General features: G+C 44.5%; 1 protein-coding gene across 1 annotated transcript; it reads right to left on the bottom strand.

Moving 5' to 3' along the window:
* Positions 1-3,109: 3,109 nt before the first annotated feature.
* LOC310923440 (uncharacterized protein) lies at positions 3,110-20,803 on the bottom strand (the record flags this gene model as incomplete). Its single annotated transcript, XM_083885445.1, has 5 exons — positions 3,110-3,163; positions 3,523-3,684; positions 16,202-16,805; positions 18,186-18,292; positions 20,717-20,803. 5 exons carry the CDS (start codon positions 20,801-20,803, stop codon positions 3,110-3,112), a joined length of 1,014 nt encoding a protein of 337 aa, XP_083741571.1.
* Between the last annotated feature and the right edge of the window lie 132 nt (positions 20,804-20,935).

Raw genomic sequence — 20,935 nt, 5'->3', positions numbered from 1 at the left:
CCGCCGCACTCCTGGACGGCTGCCTCCATGGTTTCGGTGTTTTGGGTGTTCTCTGCGCATCAGCTGCATTGTCAGGGTTGGTAACGACATCTGTAGCGTTGATGTTCTTCTTTCTGTTCTCCTGGCGGTCAGGCTTTGATGTTGCCATCAACGGGACGATTTCGGTGACCACTTCAATATAATCTTGAAGAGACGGCCTGGGCTTTCTGGGCAGGGTCAGCATGGCCTGCTTGCAAATCTGATTAGCATGCTTAAATGCTAAAGAAGTTATTAACTGCTTTCTGGCCGCCTCCTCCTCTTCCTGCTGCTCGACGGCTATTGTAAGCCGTTCCACGAACAGCAGAAAGTTCTCTTGTGGCCCTTGAAAAATGTCTAGATATGACTCCATGGGCCCTGACGGCCTCATAGTGGAGAACGCTTTGACCGCTAGCTGTGCAACTTTTTTCAACAAAGGCCTTGGGAGACCTTCTGCCTGTTTCTGAGGCATTTCCCAGTCCTTCTCTCCTAATAGATGCGCCAGTGTGATTAAATTCCCCTCGTTATCCAGAGCCGTGTCGGAATCTTCCAACAAACCTGGGAGGGCGTCCTGCAAACACCTTTTCCATGTCGCAAACCAGAGCTGAAACTCAGTCCTGGAGTGCAGGCATCGAAAAAGGTATTTGATGTCGTGAGGGACGACATCACTCCCGGTGATCTGGCCTTCCAACATACCAAGGAAGTATGGACTGTCACGTCCATACTACTTGAGGGCCTTCATTAGATCCCGAACCACGTTCTGAGATAGCTGTTGCCATTTGATCTCTTCATGCCCTCCCCTACCCTTCCTGTACGTCACTGGGGCCAGGGAAGGTGTATGCGGGTCGTCTCTTCCGGAATCCACTTCCTCCTCTTCCGGTTCCAAAGCGTGGGAACCGGAAGAAGGGGCGTGGGAACCGGAAGGCGAGGGGCGAGACCGACTGCGCGTTATAAGGGGGGGTGGCTTGCCGGAGGGAGGCGTGTCGGAGTGTGGGAATGACACGCCCTCGGGGGAATGGTCTGGGGCGGAGATTTGGGAGGAGCGGTAGCTGGGAGGGTCCTGGGAAAGGGGTGGAGACTTGAGTGGAAGGGGAGGAGTTTCAAGAGAGGGGTGTTCCTGAAGGGGAGTGGGAGGAGACCAGAAGGGATTGGTTGGGGAAAACTTGGGATGCTGGGAAGGGGAAGGGAAAATGGCGGGCAGGGAGGACACCGATGAGGACCGCGCCACGCGGTCGGCGCCATCTTGTCTTCTCCCCAACCGGACGCCATCTTGAGGGAGCTCACCACCCGCAACTGAAAATCTAACTCGGGGCTTATTAGGATAACGGGAAAAGGAAAAAGCCTCGGGAGCCTGGCCAGGGCTCCTTCGGTCGTCTCGGACAGACGGCTTTGTCTGATCCGGGCGGGGGACCGGCATCTTGAGGGGGCCAGGGCTGGCGGGCTGGGGTTTGCCCGCTGCACCCCTGAGGATGCCGCGGCGGGGAGAGGGGGAGCGGGACACACAGCGGGATGAACAAGGGGAAACTGAACGAGAACGTGGAGGCTGCCCTTTTTGCACTCCCTTCATTACCATCATTGCGGTCCTAAGCTGACGGGACCAAAATAAATATTTTGCCGCTTTTTCTTCTCCTGAGGCGGCCAAATCTGTGAATTTAAAAATGACAGGCTCCCAATACCGGGGCTCTGTCACTACCTCGGGGGTTGTTTTTGGGAAGTGCAAGAAGAGCTTGCGGACAAACCGCTTGAGCTCTCCATTTGAAAACTTAACTTTATTAACAGTCAAAACGCCAACAAAACACCTATAGACACCTTTCTGTTCCGCACTAAGCCTTGCACCCATCCTTTTCCACCGGACTTCACCACAACGTAAAAAACGAAAGCAACACACAAAAACACAGCACTAAAAACCCCGGTCAGGCAGCGTCCCCGTCGCCGCCTCCGCCCCGGAGGTGCCGGACCCTTAACACAAAACTCCCGTTCTTAACAAAGCCACGGCAGATACCCAATCTGCCAACAACCCCGTCCGCGCCCGTGCACGGACCAACGGGACACCAACCGAAATACAGATAAATAAAACAACACAAGCTCAGGAACCAACAACACCAAAGACCCGCAAGAAGGAGAAAAGCCCCCCTCCGCGAGCACCGCGCGGTTAGCTCCTCCAAGCCAGCCACCTCATACGAGGGCGCTTGGACTGAGCTCCTTGAGGGTAGGGGAGGGTTCAGGGGACTCCTACCTACCCTTTCCCTGGTTCCTGCGTCGAAGGCAGATTGGTCCGGGAACCCACACCTGAAGAGGACCTCCCTGGGTGCTGGAGGCTGCCCTCTTCGTCCTCCCGGGAGCGCACCCGTAAGGGCTGCTACCACCGGGGAGGCGCGACACCAATGGTATATCCAGCAAGGGTCCCGATGGACCGGACTGCCGCAGAGCTCTCAATTCGAGGGCCCTGCGCCAGAGATGTCGCCGCTGAGCTGTACGGTCTCAGCGCGTCCTTGGCTGCCCCACGTTGGGCACCAATCTGCGGCGGTCGGCTTCTTGCCCAAGGAAAGCGGCTCCGGCCAGCCCTGCCGCCACCACAATCCGGGGGCCACTTAGCCAGAGGGACGGGCGAGCGCAGCAAGCGGTGTGGGTGAAGCGGAAAACAGAAAGGCGGGACTCTCAGGTAAGCGAACCAAGGGGATGCGTGTTCCCGAGGCTGCGTCCTGGAGAGACAACAGCTTGGGGGGGTGCCACGGCTTTTTATTGAATCAGAATAGGGGGTGGGATCGAGGGTGGTCTCTCAGGGAACAAATCAACAACTTGGAACAAACTTGAACAGTGGGGTGGTCAAAACTTTAAACCAATGGGAAAGGGGTAGTTATGTAACAGGGGGTGGAGGGATTATATAACTCGGAGATTGACAGTTAACAGAAATGGGGTAAACAACTATTCTGGGATGGAGGTTGGCATGACAACTGGGGAAAGGCGGGAAACTATGAGGGAAAAGGAGGCCATCTTGAACAATGCAAACTGCATATAACTTTAAAAAACATAACTGTATAAACTTCAACAGGAACGATAACGGAATAATAAAGTCGAACTGGAATCACTGGAATCACACGCCACCACATGGAAGCTTTGGGTTCACGTTCATGCAGCAAATAACTTCCTGAAAATAAAAATACAGGGGTAATTTGCACTCGCTAACAATTTTATTCACAAGCAAGTATAGAAATCACCCCTAAGTATGCCTCTCAGCTTTCTACATTTAAAAATCGGTACAAAAAGCTCATGTTGCCCTAGATTATTCCAGAAAACAATAACTTCAGAAAGAATGTGCTGCTACAAACAAACGAGCTTTTACTAAGTCACACATACACTAGTCCTAGCAATGTTGTTCTGGAAAGTAAACTGCTACAAGACAAAGTCTATACAGTAACTTTTTTCTCCTTCAGTTTACATATTCTGAATTTACTAGCTCCTGAAAGAGATCACCACATCACTTTCCCACCACTGCCCTTGACTTACCTGGACACTGCAACAAACATCATACAGCTCCTTGTGGCAAGCTATAGAATTCAGGGCAGAAATTTCAAGTGCTGCAGGTCCCCCGCAGTGATCTATAGCCAAAGTCTCTTTTACATGTATTTTGATCTTCCGGAAGGCTTTCTTTGCTGCACGGAAAGATTCCTGCAAATATAAAGAACATCTAGTTAAACACAGGAGGCCTAGATTAATTTTTATCAGTTATCTGCAAAAATTAATTTAACCCACTATCATCATAATAAGGAGGAATATAATAAACTGCTGTAAAGGAGAAAGTTAACTCATTGGGAATGAATTCTTTGATTGACTGCAATTTATTTGCAGAAGGTACGATTGAAAATCTTCCCACCTAACTTTCTATATTTGCACAGGATTCCATCACACACCCATGATCAATGCAATCACATTCAAAGATATCATGAGTAACAGCATTTTATGTCCCACAGCCCTACATGTAAGACAGGAACACCTCATTTTTTGGGAAAAGAGGATGAATTGGAGCGTATAAACTGAATGACTGTTGAAAGAAAAAATCTTCAATAAGTTAAATGTGCTTGGGATCACACACATTAAGATATGCTGCCTCTCTAACACATGTGTTACATCATTTTTATAGAAAAGAAGATTAAATACAGAAAAAATGAAAACAATTTTCTTCAAACTGAGTTCATGGTAAACGTGGGGTATCTAGGTGGTTTCAAGGGACCCAATTAAATTAAAACAGCACATAGCTACAAGCATAAGGAAAGCATGATATGGGAAGATTTTTAGCTTTGTAGTGTTGTAGTATTTAATGCAGCATTCCCAAAAGAATTTTTCTAAGGCAATGTTGATCACTGCAGGCAGCATCTACTTTTCAGACCAAATTGGTCTTCTTTTAGCACCTGTATAATAAATCACTGACCCTGTTCCAATCTCGGAACACGTCAGGTAGGACACTATGTAAGGGATTTATAGAGCCGTGGTAGACATGCCTCATGCTTTCACGGTCAGCAAGTCTCGTTTTATTTCAGTTGAGTTACATTTTTATACACTTCATAACTAGTTCATACATATTGCAAAAATATAGCTCCTTACTGGCTCTCAGCCAATGACGCACACGTTGCTAAGTACTAATCCCACTGTTAGTGTTATCCTTATCTTTATGGCTCACTCTACATTCCTCAGGAAGCTTCTGCATTTTGTTAACTAAACCAGATCTGCCTCAATGACACTTTGACCTTTTAAACTTTTACTAGCCGCATAGTATATGTCCTTTGGAACGCAGCCATTCTTCAGTCAGGCTCTCTACATCTCCCCCGTTTTCTTTCACAGCAAGTAAGGCAACATTTTTTGATGTAAATGCTGACATTAACATGCGCTGCAAGCATTGCAAAATACAAGGCAAAAGTAACAATAACATAAACAGAATAACTATTCCTACAAGTATAAATTGAACCAAACCCTTAAGCCATCCAGTAAGTCCCCAATCCCCAAGATTAAGTCCAAAAAATGTATCATCCCTGCGTAACAGTGCAGTATGCTGCTGCAATTGTTTTATCTTGGCATGGATGGACTCAGAACTATTATTTAAGTTCATGCAACAGGGGAATGACGTGGAGCTGCACGTCCTCCTCAGATTCGATGTGGAAGGAGATCCCAAACTGCTTCTGTATTGTTAGCAGCAATGGTGCAAGTGTTGTCTGAAGCCTGTGTCGCCTTCTTTCCTCCGGACTGCTCTTGTGGATTTGCAGGACGTGTCCATTTAGCAGGAATCCATTGAGAGCCTGTAGGGGTGGAAACACATACATAACCTCTTCCCCAGTAAAGAACCTGAGCAGGGCTTTGCCACACACCAGTTTTGGGGTCTCTATAGGTAACATATACAGGAGGGACGGACGCGGGGTCCTTCTGAAAATGCATCATGACAGGGGGCACATCCCTGTCAGCAAACAGGCAAAGATGATTTAATACAAACAAAGCCCTAAGCAATCTTTCTGCTGGAACGTGTAGATCGGTATATTTTTCTAAGTACCGCTTCAGGGTGCCATTGGCTCGTTCTACTACTGCCTGACCTGTAGGGACATTAGGGATTCCCCTAACATGTTTAATGTTCCAAAAACTAACTAATTTTGCAAATCTCTGACTGGCATAGGCAGGCCCATTGTCTGTTTTGATTTCCTTAGGAACACCCATAACTGCAATACAGCTATGCAGGTGTCTCTCAACGTGCTTTGCTTGTTCTCCTGCCTGTGCGGTTGCCCAAATGTAATGACTATAAGTATCAATTGTAACATGAATATACTTCAGTTTCCCAAATGCTGCAAAATGAGTTACATCCATCTGCCATAATTGATTAGACTCCAAACCTCTGGGGTTGACTCCTAGGCCAATTCCTTGGCCTCCATTGTGGAAACTACAAGTGGGACATGCTTTTACTATTGCTCGAGCTTCGTTAAGTGAAATTTTAAACTCGCGAGCAAGTCCTTTGGCATTCTGATGAAAAATGCTGTGACTTTCTTGTGCTGCCGTCGTGCGTGGGAGAGGAGCTGGTTGTTGTATTGCTACTAGTTTATCTGCCCTGGCATTGCCTTCTCCTAAACCTTCTTCCAGTTTATGGCTTCGGATGTGTAGTATGGAGTATGGGTGCTGTCGATTCTGTAGTGTTCTCTGTAGCTGCATGAAGAGTTTTCCTAGCCGTGGGTTGTTGACTTCCTTGATGCTCGCATCTTCTATTCTTGACGCAACTCCAACAGTATACATTGAATCTGAGATAACATTTACGGGCTGTGCAAAAGTTTGAAAGGCCCAAATGACCGCCACTAATTCCAAGGTTTGCAGGTTGTCTTGTGGAGTGGCCTGAATAATGTGATGATGCCACTGTTCTTGGATTTTCCATGTGACAACTGCTTTTCGTGATCGTCGTCCAGCATCAGTGAAAACAGTAAGCGCATTCGGGATAGGCTTATCCTCCCGAAGAGGTTTAACAATCCACTGCCATTGTCCTAACCATTGCAAATGCTTCGGGGCCGGCGGTGCTGAGGTGATGTGGCTAGGGGCATTAAGCAGGGCTTCCGCAAGTTCTGAAGAATTAAGAAGATACCAGTCCATTGTTGCCTTGTCCATTGGCAACTGAATGATTGCTGGCTCTGATCCACTCATAGCAACAACACGTAGTCGACCTTTCATGATCAAGTTAGCAAGGCGTTCGATTTTTTGGGTTATTGTTTTTCTTTGTTGTAATTGAGGTCTTAACCACTCCAACACCTTTGTCTCTACAGGACCGTCCTCCCCCGTTTTCTTTAACTGTGTGACTGCTCCTAATAAGTGTTGCTCACTACCCCATATAGTCAAACAGATGGGAAGGTGTCAGAGTCTGTCCGAGGATGTGTTATGCCTCACAACTGCCTCCGATGGTTGAAGACCAAGACCCCCGGAGAGACTGGGGAGAGCCCCTGGCCTGGCTGAGGTGGGGCGCCTGCCGAGGACTGATACGCATCTCCACGAGAACGGAATGCAAGAACAATAGCAGCTCGTTACAGTGGACTGAGCTGACTATACTGACCGTGCTAGAAAGGTACAGCTTGCCGCTTGTTCCTGAGCACCCAACTTTGACGCAGGTGCCTGCACTGGCCCAGTGCCCTCTTTGGCTCCGTTCCACTCGCCTTGGTCCTTTTCCTGACCAGCCTATAAAGACTCTGCAGATCCCGTGCACCCTTTGTGATCACCCCACTGGAGAAGATCGCGTCTATGGGCATCTCTACGTCTTGAGGACCTCCGACTCTCCACGTGGTAGCTATAATCCCCCTTCCCCTCTTTCTCTATCTTTCTCACTATTCTCTATTTTCTCTCCCTACTATCGCATTGTGGGCACTAAATAAAAGTGCATTTTTTGTTTAAGCAAACTGGTTTGTCCCCTGTTGTGTCTTTTGCGCTTTGAGATCTCCAAAACGAACCATCAGGTTCCCCACATATATTTGCGGACCCTGACATTTAAATTGGTGTCACGGACAGGATCTTGATAGACTGTGGAGTTGCGGGTTTTATATAGTTTGTAGAAGGGGAAGGACCCTCGTCTCAGCCGCACCTAGCACGCCACTTCGGTGAGCGCTGTTAGAAAGCAAGGGGGGCGAGGGAAAATTCCCGCAAACTGTATACACCCAGGCGAATAAGCACTCCCTGTCATCAGGATATTTCAGAAACGATCTCACTGTGCAAAAGATGGGACTCTGTGTTTTAAGCTGCTTGGTGTAGTTGAGGAGACAACAGGCGTTTTTTGTGAAGAAGTGCCTCCCAAGCAGCTGGGTCTCCTCTCCCATTCCAGGGAAGCGAAGGGAAACACAGTATTAGCTGTGCCATTGTTTGTAACTTTAAGAATACCTCCCTGAGAGTGGTTTTTGTCCCTTCACAAAAAAATGAGTGAAAATTCTAGTACAAAAGATAAGGATATTCTTTTTGCTTTGTTAACAAAGCATGGTGCTAGACCTTCTCCAGCCGGAGAAGAGTGGGCACAAGATAATTGGTTTAAGTGTGAAAACACTGTAGATAGAATATATTCTATGCAACATGATGCTAAGTATAAACTGGGCAGAAATAAAACCATTCTTTGCTCAGTTTTGGGGGCCTGCCTTTCGGCAGCCATAAAAACCCATTTTAAACGGGTAAGTGAAGAGAGAGCAGAAATAGAATCCCTGCAAAAACAATTGGAACAGAAAAGAAATCAAGAGGGAGAAGTAATAGAATCCCTGCAAGATTTGGTAGAAGCTTTGCAAAAACAATTAGAACAGGAAAGAAGTCGGATTTATTTGCTGGAGATTTCCCTTGCAGAAGAGCGGAGCAAAAATTTAAAACTTGTAGATTCACCAAAGGAAACAGGAGGAAATGAGACATACAGCATTAAGCAGATATACCCTCAGAAAGAATTAGCACACATGCAAAATTGTGGGGAACTCTGTTGCTCCAATTTGAGACCTCTTGTCAAAACAGAATTTAATTGTATAAATGAAGAGGTTCATGACCCCCACATAACCACCAAACAAACACCCAACACAGCCACTGAATTAGCTAAATTAAAAAGAGAATACTCCCGACTTCCTAGTGAATCAGAGACGGAGTATGTCTTTAGAGTTTCACTTACTGGTGGTGACCAAATTAAATTAAGTGAACAGGAAGCAAGTGGCTATTGGGGCATGGAGTTTTCTTAACAACAGGGAATACACGTGCTCCATGGTCCCTGACACAGCGTGCAGCTCACTGGGCAGGGGGACTAAGCCCCCTTGAAAGGGGCGACCCCCTGGCAATAGTCAGCACCTCAGACCAACTCCTAGAAAACATACACAAAGCTGCATGCTTGCAAATGATACATGAAAGAAAATTGATTTCTGACTATGAGTCACCCATGCAACAGCCTGTCAGACCCGAGATTATGACCCCCCTAATTCGAGGTTTGCCGGAGTCTCTTAAACCAACAGCAATTCTTTTTCAAGAAACAATAGCATCTATCACTCCGGTAGATAGGCTTGAAAGATTTCTTGGACACACAAGTGATCAAACCGGTTCCACTGACTCCACTGACTTCTCGCCTTTTGCTACTCCTAGCACACAATCTAACAGCAGTCATAACAGTGGAAAATATGGACCAGTGAAGCACTCAGAGGACAAACCTGAAAAACCCAGAGAAGTCAGGCACATTGCTTCTCCTAATGAAAAACCAGAAAAGGAAAAACAGATCTCTAACCAGCAGCAGTTGTGGTTGCTAGGGCTGAAAAGGGGACTACCTTGAGAAGTAATGGCCAAATTGCCTTATGATAAATTGGTTAAAATAAAATTGCTGCTTTTTGAAGCAACTGCTCACCAAGCCCTTGGCCCTATTCATCCTACAGATCCTTTTCAGGCAGAATGGGGATTTGCCACCTCAGGATTGTCATTGTATATATGGCAAAGGGGTCCTGAAGGCCCAATCAGATCTGTCAGCTCTCGCTCTTGTGGCTTTAAAGATGCTGAAAAGAGGTACACTACCTGGGAAAAAGGCTTGTTTGTGGTTAGCTTAGCTCTCATAGAAGTGGAGAAAATTGCACAACAACAACCAATTGTTTTGAGAGGCCCCTTCAAGGTTAAGTCAGTCACTACTGGGACCCCCCCACCTGCCGGGGTGACCGAGAGGACCTCAGTAAGACAGTGGTCTGCTCAGATTGAACATTATTGTAACATCTTCTCAATAACTGAAGGAGCTGTGAAAAATCTAGCACTACAAGAAGCAGAAAACTTGGATAGCATCCAAGACAAACCTGCCTCAGCCATTACCCCTCCCTTTTCCCCCGAACAGCCAGCAAATCCTTGGTTTACTGATCCTTCTGCCTTTTGCCTGACAGCTTCAAGCATAATTCCCTCACTATGGGGACCAAGTGATTCCAGCAATCCAGCACATTGCCCTGGACAACCTGTTTTGGTGGACCTCCCTACTGTAGGGGAAGTACCACTAGTGCAGAAAACCCCTCTGAATAAATATACATGGGCAGCCTTTGATGCTCTAGGGAAAGAGCATCAAATAAATACAGGATGGGCAACTTTCATCATTTTAACCTCCTGCCTCCTCGTGGCAGATTCTGTTGTGCTTACTTTCCACAGGAGAACTCCGAGGGACATGAAGGCCGTATAAACCATGATAAATATCTTAAACAGAAATTTTAAATAGCATTGATTCAGAAATATTAATGAACAAATTTGTTACCACAATCAAAGATTTGACCAAATTATAACAATCATTATAATTGTCCTTATTGGCTTTGGGGACACTTCAGTGATTGCTATTAAACATATTACCAAATTGGGAAAAGATAAATGTGAATGATAGCAAATTGGTAATTGATACACCTGGTGCTACACAAAACAATGTTTCTTTGGCCCTTAAGCTGCATCCAGGCACAGCTTTGGATGCAGATGGTTGTTGCCACAATTATAAGGCAAGAAGAAGAAGGAATTCTTCCTACTGAAATTTGGAAAATAATTTGGGACAATGCAAATTATTTTCAAAGAGAATTCCAATCCTGGTGGAAATTAGTGAACTTTACCTATAACCCCAATACTAACACAGTTACAGCCTTTGTGTTAACAATAGGTAATGCTTCAGTACATTTGATATTCCCTATCATTGCATTAGGTATAAATCATGATGGAGCTATTCTCTATCCTTCCGAGCATAGAGAATGGGCCCGTCAAACTGGTGAGAAATGGCAAACTGTCAATTTAGAATCTTGTGTTGTTAGAGAGCAGCAAGGTTTCATTTGTGAAAGTAATGCAATCATAGCTCAGGATATTTGTTTAGACACAGAGCAAAATATTTGTCATTTTGAAGTGCATCCTAACGAAGCTCCTGGAACAGTGCTCGTGTATATAGGCAATGGGTGTGCATGCTTTAGGACTGTCTGTGATGTTGTAGTTGTAGAAAATGCAATGGTAGATACTAAAAATCACTCTAATTTTTGTGTCTGTAATTTTACCACAATTACAGGATGTGACTTCTCTTATAAAGCCCCAGTCACGTCCTACCATCTTTTACAATCCAATTTCACACTGATTCACCAGATAATGCCTGTCCCCATTGGAATGAACCTGACCCTAGTTAAGCAATTGTTGCTTCACCAGGACTTAATAAAAATTTTGAAAAAGATCAAGGAAAATGGACAGAAAACTTTGGTAACAGTCCATCATGATGTGAAGGAAATACATCGTGTTATGGAAAGGGTAAAAAAGGATGCTGAATACAGGTGGTGGGATACCCTTTTTGGGTGGTCACCTACTGCTACAGGTATCCTGAACAAAGTGTGTCATCCTATTGTTGTCCTTCTGATTTTGGTTTTGATTGGCCTTGTTTTATCAATCATTTTATACATCCTAAATTGGAAAATGATGAAGCAGTTGACACATTTGGCATCTATAATGAGAACATATGGTTTAGTTAACATCCCCTTTGCAAAAGACACTCCTAAAGTTATTGACGTAAAATGCACTACCCAGACAGCGAAAGTTAAGCCTGTAACAGCAGTTTGATTTGATTAATGTTGCTTTGTCTTAGTCATGTTAATTAAAAATTAAGGTCTGTTTTGTTTTCTTTTCTTTTTGTTTTTGTTTGTTTAGAAATTATTATCATTTAAAAAAAAAATTAAAGAATTTTGTGAAAGAAAATTGTTTTAAATTAAGTATTTGATTGAAAATTGTAATTGTTGATTTTAATTGATGGTATTATATTAATTATTTAGTAATTTGAGTTAATATTTTGAAAAATTGTTATATTAATTATTTGGTACTTTATGTTGATTACTTTGGAAAAATTGTTAAAAATTGTTAAATCAATTTTTTTTTTAATTTTTGTTTCATTTATTGCTTCTATTCCCTTTCCGTATTTTTCCCTCTTTCTGTCTCTGTCTCTGTCTCTGTCTCTGTCTCTGTCTCTCTCTCTCTCTCTCTCTCTCCTACACCCTCTCTCTTGTTTCTGTTTTTCTGGGATATGCTGCCAATGTGGATGAGTCCTGAAGACTTCACGAGACTACGGAACCTGCTGATGGAAGAACACCTTCGTCGTCAGTCGTGAGTCACGGGGTGGTGTCAGAGTCTGTCCGAGGATGTGTTATGCCTCACAACTGTCTCCGATGGTTGAAGACCAAGACCCCCGGAGAGACTGGGGAGAGCCCCTGGCCTGGCTGAGGTGGGGCGCCTGCCGAGGACTGATACGCATCTCCACGAGAATGGAATGCAAGAACAATAGCAGCTCGTTACAGTGGACTGAGCTGGTTATACTGACCGTGCTAGAAGGGTACAGCTTGCTGCTTGTTCCTGAGCACCCAACTTTGACGCAGGTGCCTGCACTGGCCCAGTGCCCTCTTTGGCTCCATTCCACTCGCCTTGGTCCTTTTCCTGACCAGCCTATAAAGACTCTGCGGATCCCGTGCACCCTTTGTGATCACCCCACTGGAGAAGATCGCGTCTATGGGCATCTCTACGTCTTGAGGACCTCCGACTCTCCACGTGGTAGCTATAATCCCCCTTCCCCTCTTTCTCTATCTTTCTCACTATTCTCTATTTTCTCTCCCTACTATCGCATTGTGGGCACTAAATAAAAGTGCATTTTTTGTTTAAGCAAACTGGTTTGTCCCCTGTTGTGTCTTTTGCGCTTTGAGATCTCCAAAACCAACCATCAGGTTCCCCGCATATGTTTGCGGACCCTGACACACGTCATACCACATCTTATCACTGTTAAATCTCTTCAGGTGTCTCAAATTTTTACACTTAAAGTGCAATAAATGCCCACACTAACTAGACAGGATTTTTTCAACTGTATTTACAACAGTTACTGATCTATCAATATGGTATGAAAGCCTATTAAGTGTGACACCAAAGAGGCCTCAATCAAATCTTTTAATCCTACAAATACTCACTGGCACACTTTCAAAATACTGCTAATCTCAAACTACAATTTTTTATTACAATAATTTCTAAGTAAGAATGTATTTAAACAGGGACTATTACTGCCTTGCTAAAGGATACGTGTGCATTCATCCATAAATGTCAATAAAGCCCAGAGGATTGCTGTAGTATTGGCAGTTTATGACTGTTCTGTGCAACTTCTACACTGTAGTTAGAAAATTCAGTTGATCACAAGGATATATTTAAAAGGCTGCTGTGTGAGACTGGCACATCCTATGATTATAGCTATTTTCTAAAATCGTAAATAAGCACCAGTTAATTACATTGCTTTCAAGTAACAGCTAACCTCAACATTCTGCAACATTCACCATTAAGGTTCTATTAAGCATCCTATCAAGATAAATTGCATCATTTGGAATCTGTGGAAGGCAAACGTTCTAGATGCAGTAATTCTATCTCCACCTGCAAGATTACATCATGGGTTCCTGAGAGCTTTGCAAATTTTGCCAAATGATCCTGTACTGCATGAACTTTCTTCTTTTCTTTATATCAAAATAGTTCAGTTTCTAAAATTATAAATAAGCCTTCTATAATTCTAAAAAACACACTGAACACAAACTCTGTTTGACAATTGTCATGCACATTATTCAGAGAATTGAGGTGTTTGTGAAGAGAAAAGGCAGCAGCAAAGTTGTTGAATCCAGAGGCACTGCACTACAGGAACATGTTAGCGGCCTATGGAAGAAAAAGATACATTTCAGTGCAACTATATTTTCTAAAGCTCTAAATTGGGTTGGCTTCAAGATAGGCACATATTCGTACTGCCTGAAATCCCTCACTTCACTGTCACCACTTAGCCATCTCCTTGGAATTTGAAAGGCAGGAAGCCAGCAGCTGTGCAGCAGCAAACTGTCTCTTGTGTAGGGAAGGAAGCAAGTTTTACTACTACAGCACTGGCCACAGTGAAGACAACCACCGGAGAGAAACCATGACGGTGGTCCAAGTAGAGTGAAAAAACAAATCCTTCTCCAGGTCAGAAATCTTAGCCTTTTTCTACATATAAAAAAGGGCTACCCAATTTAAAACTAAGACTTGGGCAAGTATTTTAGAATCAAGAACGTTCAACATGTTATTTTGTTCCTTTGTTCAATCATTCAAGGGCTTAATGTGAATATCATGAGTCCCTAGGAACCAAGTTACCAACTTACGCAAAGGTTTGAACCGCACTGTTGAAAGACTGCGGCTTCGAGTCATCTGCAAGATGAAGAGAAAAGGAAAATCAGGTGTGCTAAAGAACTGTACCCAAGAAAGCCATCTGGGGACCCATCAACATTCAGAAAATCTGCATGTATCTATCAGTGCAGCTCTACTGTTACAAAGTTCAACAACTTTCTAGGGTTTTTTTCACAGCCTGCACACACACAAAAAATTGGGCCCTACCCAAAGCCTCTCACATTTCCAATATTCCCATTTTAAGTTGAGGGCACCTATCTCCATTTAGTAAGATGGGAAAAGAACTAGAAAAATATACACATTTTTTACAGAAATAATTAAAAATGTTGTGTAACCATACCATATGCAGAACTTGCTAAAGTTTCATATAGCTTAGTTGTACCACCTTCCCTTCCTGCTCACCCTACACTTATTTTCCACTCCTTTGATGCATTTAGAAAATTAGGAGTAAATTTAGGTTACTAATTCTAGGAGGTAGGACCTATGTGTTGTATATGTACTCCAAAATGACTGAAATACTTCTAGATGATCCAATTATTTATTCAGAAGGGCACTAAAACAAGGGGAGTAGGCAGAAACCATTCCAAGATACACAGTTGATACTTTTGAGAATTTAACTATGATCTGCTTCTCATACAGTATCTCTACTGATCATTATACCAGGCAATAACTATCTGTAAGTTCAGCTTCACCTCATTCAAGGCCATCGAGCAAAGGCATTTATTCCCAGTGTTGAAATGAATATGTGGCATACCAGCATTTTTAACAGGTTGCCTATATTCCTCGTAAAAATACTTGATGCTGTTAACACTACAAACATTCAGCTGAGGCTTACTTGACCAGGCACAAGACGACGGCCACAGCTGCAGCTTCTGCTTCTAAGTTTGCTTCTGCGATAACACTACAAGAGAAGAGTTTGAAAAACCTCTTCTGAGAGAGAAGGCTTAATAAAGACAGACTCTGCAAGCAGACCTGCCATGCTGGAGACAAAGTTTGAGGAAAGAGAGGAAACACAGTAAGCTTTCTCCTTAGAACAGGCTCTGACAACAACCATACATCTGCATAATTAATACACTAGGGAAAATGGAACTATTCATCCTATGTCTGCAAAAATTAATTTAACCCACTATCATCATAATAAGGAGGAATATAATAAACTGCTGTAAAGGAGAAAGTTAACTCATTGGGAATGAATTCTTTGATTGACTGCAATTTATTTGCAGAAGGTACGATTGAAAATCTTCCCACCTAACTTTCTATATTTGCACAGGATTCCATCACACACCCATGATCAATGCAATCACATTCAAAGATATCATGAGTAACAGCATTTTATGTCCCGCAGCCCTACATGTAAGACAGGAACACCTCATTTTTTGGGAAAAGAGGATGAATTGGAGCGTATAAACTGAATGACTGTTGAAAGAAAAAATCTTCAATAAGTTAAATGTGCTTGGGATCACACACATTAAGATATGCTGCCTCTCTAACACATGTGTTACATCATTTTTATAGAAAAGAAGATTAAATACAGAAAAAATGAAAACAATTTTCTTCAAACTGAGTTCATGGTAAACGTGGGGTATCTAGGTGGTTTCAAGGGACCCAATTAAATTAAAACAGCACATAGCTACAAGCATAAGGAAAGCATGATATGGGAAGATTTTTAGCTTTGTAGTGTTGTAGTATTTAATGCAGCATTCCCAAAAGAATTTTTCTAAGGCAATGTTGATCACTGCAGGCAGCATCTACTTTTCAGACCAAATTGGTCTTCTTTTAGCACCTGTATAATAAATCACTGACCCTGTTCCAATCTCGGAACACGTCAGGTAGGACACTACATTGAGAGTTCAAAGTAGAAGTGTGAGGGGAAGAAAGAAAAATCAAAATAAAAAAAAGGAAGAAAGCTTTTCCTCTCTGGGCTTGACAGAAATGCTAATTTACCCACCATTTAACCCAATGCAGACATAGTGTTTTACAATACACCCTCCAGCCTGTAAAATAAGAAATACTATTTCTTCCTCACCAGAGCTGCAACATATATTATCCTCTGCACCATCTCTATGTCACAGATATATTTCTTCAACAAGATCTCTGCATCCAGGCGATCTTTAGCATAAATGAAGTTAAAGCGAGCTATGAGGCAGGCACGACGAGAAGCATTGGCCCACCTGCACTGGGCAGGTGAACAGATCTTGACAGGAAGACTGCAGGGGCTGCAGGGTTTGCAAGGATTGCAGGGATCACAGGGATCACAAGGATTGCAGGGATCACAGGGAATGCACGGATTGCAGGGATCACAGGGGTTGCACGGAATGCAGGGTTTGCAGGGATTGCAGGGGTCGCAGGGGTCACAGGGAATGCAGGGTTTGCAGGGTTTGCAGGGACTGCAGGGATTGCAGGGGTCACAGGGAATGCAGGGATCACAGGGGTCGCAGGGAATGCAGGGTTTGCAGGGACTGCAGGGATTGCAGGGATCACAGGGGTCGCAGGGAATGCAGGGTTTGCAGGGACTGCAGGGGCTGCAGGGATTGCAGGGATCGCAGGGGTCGCAGGGAATGCAGGGTTTGCAGGGATTGCAAGGATCACAGGGGTCGCAGGGAATGCAGGGTTTGCAGGGTTTGCAGGGACTGCAGGGATTGCAGGGATCACAGGGAATGCAGGGTTTGCAGGGTTTGCAGGGTTTGCAGGGACTGCAGGGATCACAGGGGTCACAGGGAATGCAGGGTTTGCAGGGACTGCAGGGGCTGCAGGGGTTGCAGGGATCACAGGGGTCGCAGGGAATGCAGGGTTTGCAGGGACCCATAGAATGGCCTACTAGAACTGGAATTAAATAAGTAACTGAGCAACAGGGTTTTCTTTAAATTTTGAATGTCACGTGCAATGACAAATCTGTAATTGGTATGCCTGGTGTACTGTCATTTAATTACATTGTTATTTTGTGTTTTGGGGACGTTTTGGCAGAACCCTTCTACTGCATTATACTAGACTCTGACTCTTAAAGGATATCACTTTTTATTCATCTTATTTTAATTGTGAAAGGTTTTGACAGAGCAGGTGTAAAAATGAGAAACCAAAGAACCTGGAGACATCACTCTCAAATCTCAGGATCTTGAAGATCCTCCCCTAGCCTGAATTAGCCAACTCTCTTATTTTTTTCAAAGCAGAAAGCCACAACAGATCTGTCTTTTCTGCCAAACTGTTAGTATTACAACCCCTTCAGTAAACACCAAATACATACGAACTCCAAATATCATGGCAGGAGCACGATGGTATTACAACACACATGAACACTTCTCTTTTTTTAACACTCCAGGAAATAATATAGTGTTAAGATAATCTTAGAGGTTTTTTTCTTTAAAAAAGAAAATAAAAGGAGCTCACAAATTAATGCATAGAGTTTATGCACACCTTCAGTTTACACATGTATTTCCACAGTGTCATTTTTTCTAAAAGAGATATGGCACAAATATCTCATAAACATTTTAAAAATGGCATTTTTATGATGTCTCTGCAAATGTAAATGTAAATGTAAATATCAAATCTTTACCTAGGAGAGGAAAGCAGTATAATAACACAGACTTCTTCTCATACAAAGCAAATTCCTCCACAAGCAACTAAGGATATATTTCATTAAGTAAAATCTGAGAGAGAGGCTAATATTAACAGAAAGTCATTAAAGATCTTCTGCTGGTATCAATTCATGTAGTTCTATTCCCTTAAAATAAGTTTCTTACACACCTGACCTCCTGAAGCAGAACAGCATACTTTTGGCAGGAGACAGCTTTTTACTGCTGGACAGTCTTCTAAAAAAACACACACATTAAGAAATGGTGAGAACACTTACAGAAAGAGCCAGAGTGGGAAAAAATGCCATATGTGAAACATGTTCGTAATTAGACAAGGCACTGATTTACCTTCTTGAGATGTTTCATTGAGAATTGAGAAGAGCTGATTTTGAATCGCAGTGTTCAGTTCTAATAATTTACAGCATCGGCTCAGATTTTCACCACTGGAAATCAACTGTAAATGAATGTGCATTTGCCGCCGTGCGCTTGCCCTGTGTGGCTAGCCCGGAGCGCACGTAGCAGTACACCTGATATTTGTGGTCCTCCACCTAGGCCAACGACCTGAGCTGCAGCCACGAAGCCGGTGATAAATGAGAGAAGGACTCTCCGGGAGCTTGGGGTCAGAGAAGTTTATTCCTGCCCGGGCACTCCAGGGAGAGCCCCGAGCAAACAAATGCACCGGCTTAAATACAACACAGAGTGGGTGTGGGGAAAGCGCAGAACAACCAATGAGCAGGAACCAGGGAGTGGCAAGGGTGAGGGGTGATCCAACCAGGAGTGACCAGGGAAAAGGCGGGAAGGGACCCAGCCAATCCCTAGGCCCAGGCCTCAGGGAGATTGGCATGGGGGGTGAGGGTGATGGACAGGGCCTGTGGCGGGAAGGACGGGCCAATCAGGGACTATCTCCGGGGAGGGTAGGCAGAGGGTTATATAACTTAAGTGGTAAACAACAAGATGGAGTCAGGGGAACAGGGCCCAGGGAAGCCATTTTGGGTACATAAAACTGGGGTACACTAAACTGAAATGTACATAAAACACAGACAAATGTACATAAAACTTTACAAACCCCAACATGCATTACTACACCTGTGTGGGCTTTCTTACTTAAAGCTACAATCACGACGTTTTCCCCCCTGTAATTACATCTTTCCAACCTTTCCTTACTGAATGCATTAGAATACTCATTTTTTAAGGTTCACATTTTTAATAGGCAAATGAACAATGCATCAGGACTTCTATCACTCAGATAATTCACTACTTGAGAAAACATACTCCTTTTCAATTATAAAGATGCTGCAACCACAAGTATCTCTAAAAGAAGAATCATAGAAATTATGAATCTGGGTTAAAATCTTTCAACAGTTATTAAAATAATAATCTAGCAGATTGTCGGATTAAAAGAAAAAAAACAAAATCTGGTTTTCCATATTAGCTGAAATAACACATACAAGGAAAAGGCTCTTATCTTGCTTTGTCAGCAGTCACATGAAGTCTCCACGCAATTTCACCTGATTTTTAAGAGTTACAAACTGAAACATATACTACTGAAGGAGCAAAACCCAGAACTATGCCTAGGAAACAACAAAACTACATCACGTTCAGCAAATGCAGTTTTGAAAATTTTGCAATTTAAACTACACCTGCCAGAAGAATACACACTTTTTTACTTCCTTCCTTAATCTTTATCTGTAACCTGTGTATCACCTTCCACATAGATCACTCTCTAGGTCTTCAGGTTTTAATGACTCCGTATGGTTTTTACAAGCTTCCAAAAGAGCTGAAAATCCCACCCATGTGCCCATCAGCTTGTGTTTTGATCGCTGCAATATGCTCTCCTCGGGCCTTGGGGAGCACTGTCAACCTGCTCACCTTCACAAGAACACAGCTACAAAAGTGCATTTTTCCAGCTCATTACAGCAACATAACACAGTGTTTCCATCTGCCAGCTCCTCTTTTCCTGCAACAGCAGCCTGAAACTGTTCATCTTCATTTTCCAAGACCTGAAAGACTATTCCCAACCAACTCATGATGGAGGGGTCAGCCCCCACTGCTGCTCAGCCCTCCTAAGGTCTACCTCACCATCCATTTGCAAGATTTTGAAATGCACGGCACTGTTCCTCCTCTGTGGTAGCTTTACCAGCTACTCTCAAACTCCCTAAAATTGTCCTTTGTCATGAATCCTGCAGAGAGTTACACTGGCTATGTAACTGTAACTCCTATCCAACCATAAAGTAAAAGAAAATAGCTGATTTTCCCTGGAAACGCTGCATCTCTTTCCTCACCAAGCACAGCACACAGCAGGTGGTTACAGGCTCCTGACCTGAGCACAAGCCCCATCTACATCCTGAAGGTACAGAAACCTGGGGATGCAGGAGTGAAAACTCTGTCACGATTTTCCACTGAGCAAAGTCACACCTGACAAGTTTCATGTTCCTCTGCCTCATCTTTCCCTAATTTCACACCTTCTCTATTTCTTCCACTGTTTCACCTCCTCAGTTTCCTGTCACTCCCTGGATTCCACTACATTCCCTCTGCAGCCGAAACTCTTCCCTCAGTCCCGTTCTGACCCCTCGGGGCCGTGTGGCCTTGCAGCAGCCTCTTTCCCCTCCCAGAAGGGCTGGGGTGCTGGATAGCCCGTTCTCCGCCTCAGCACCTCTTTCCCCCCCGTTCTCCTGCCCGTTTCTGGCCCACGGCCGGTTTCTCCTGAGCACAAGCCCGCCCCGGGTCCTTTTCACCTGCTGCTCTTTTACTCCAACGCTCTCTCCTGTTTAGAGCCAGTGTGCCTCAAACCTCACTTTCAACCTCTGGCCCTTGTTTTCAGGGAGCCTCGCCATGGGCAAAGAGGCAAAAAGCCGGGGCTGGCACTCAGAGGTGTGTGAGGGGCGCCAACCGCAGGGGCGCGGGACGGGGCCCAAACCGGCCACTGCAACGCCCGGCGCCGGCCGCCCCGGCCCGGGAGCGCCAGCACCCACCTCGTAGTCCTGATGCCAGCTCTCCAGCTTCTCCTGCAGCTCCCGGGCGCTCCCCGTGCCCACCAAACTCTTTAAGTCTCTGGCCATGGCAGGATGTTAGCTCGCTCTTGGGGGTGTTGCGTTGACTCGATGTCGCTCCGGGAGCGCTCCTCGGGCGGCGCGGGTCTACCAGCGATGGTACAGCCGGCCCGGTGCCCCTGCCCCGGGCCCGTACGGCCG

Source organism: Zosterops lateralis (assembly GCF_965231275.1).
Source record: "Zosterops lateralis genome assembly, contig: HAP1_HAP1_SCAFFOLD_55, whole genome shotgun sequence".
NCBI lineage: Eukaryota > Metazoa > Chordata > Aves > Passeriformes > Zosteropidae > Zosterops > Zosterops lateralis.
The sequence above is the reverse complement of the archived record's forward strand: the minus strand, read 5'-3'. Positions and strand labels throughout refer to the sequence as shown.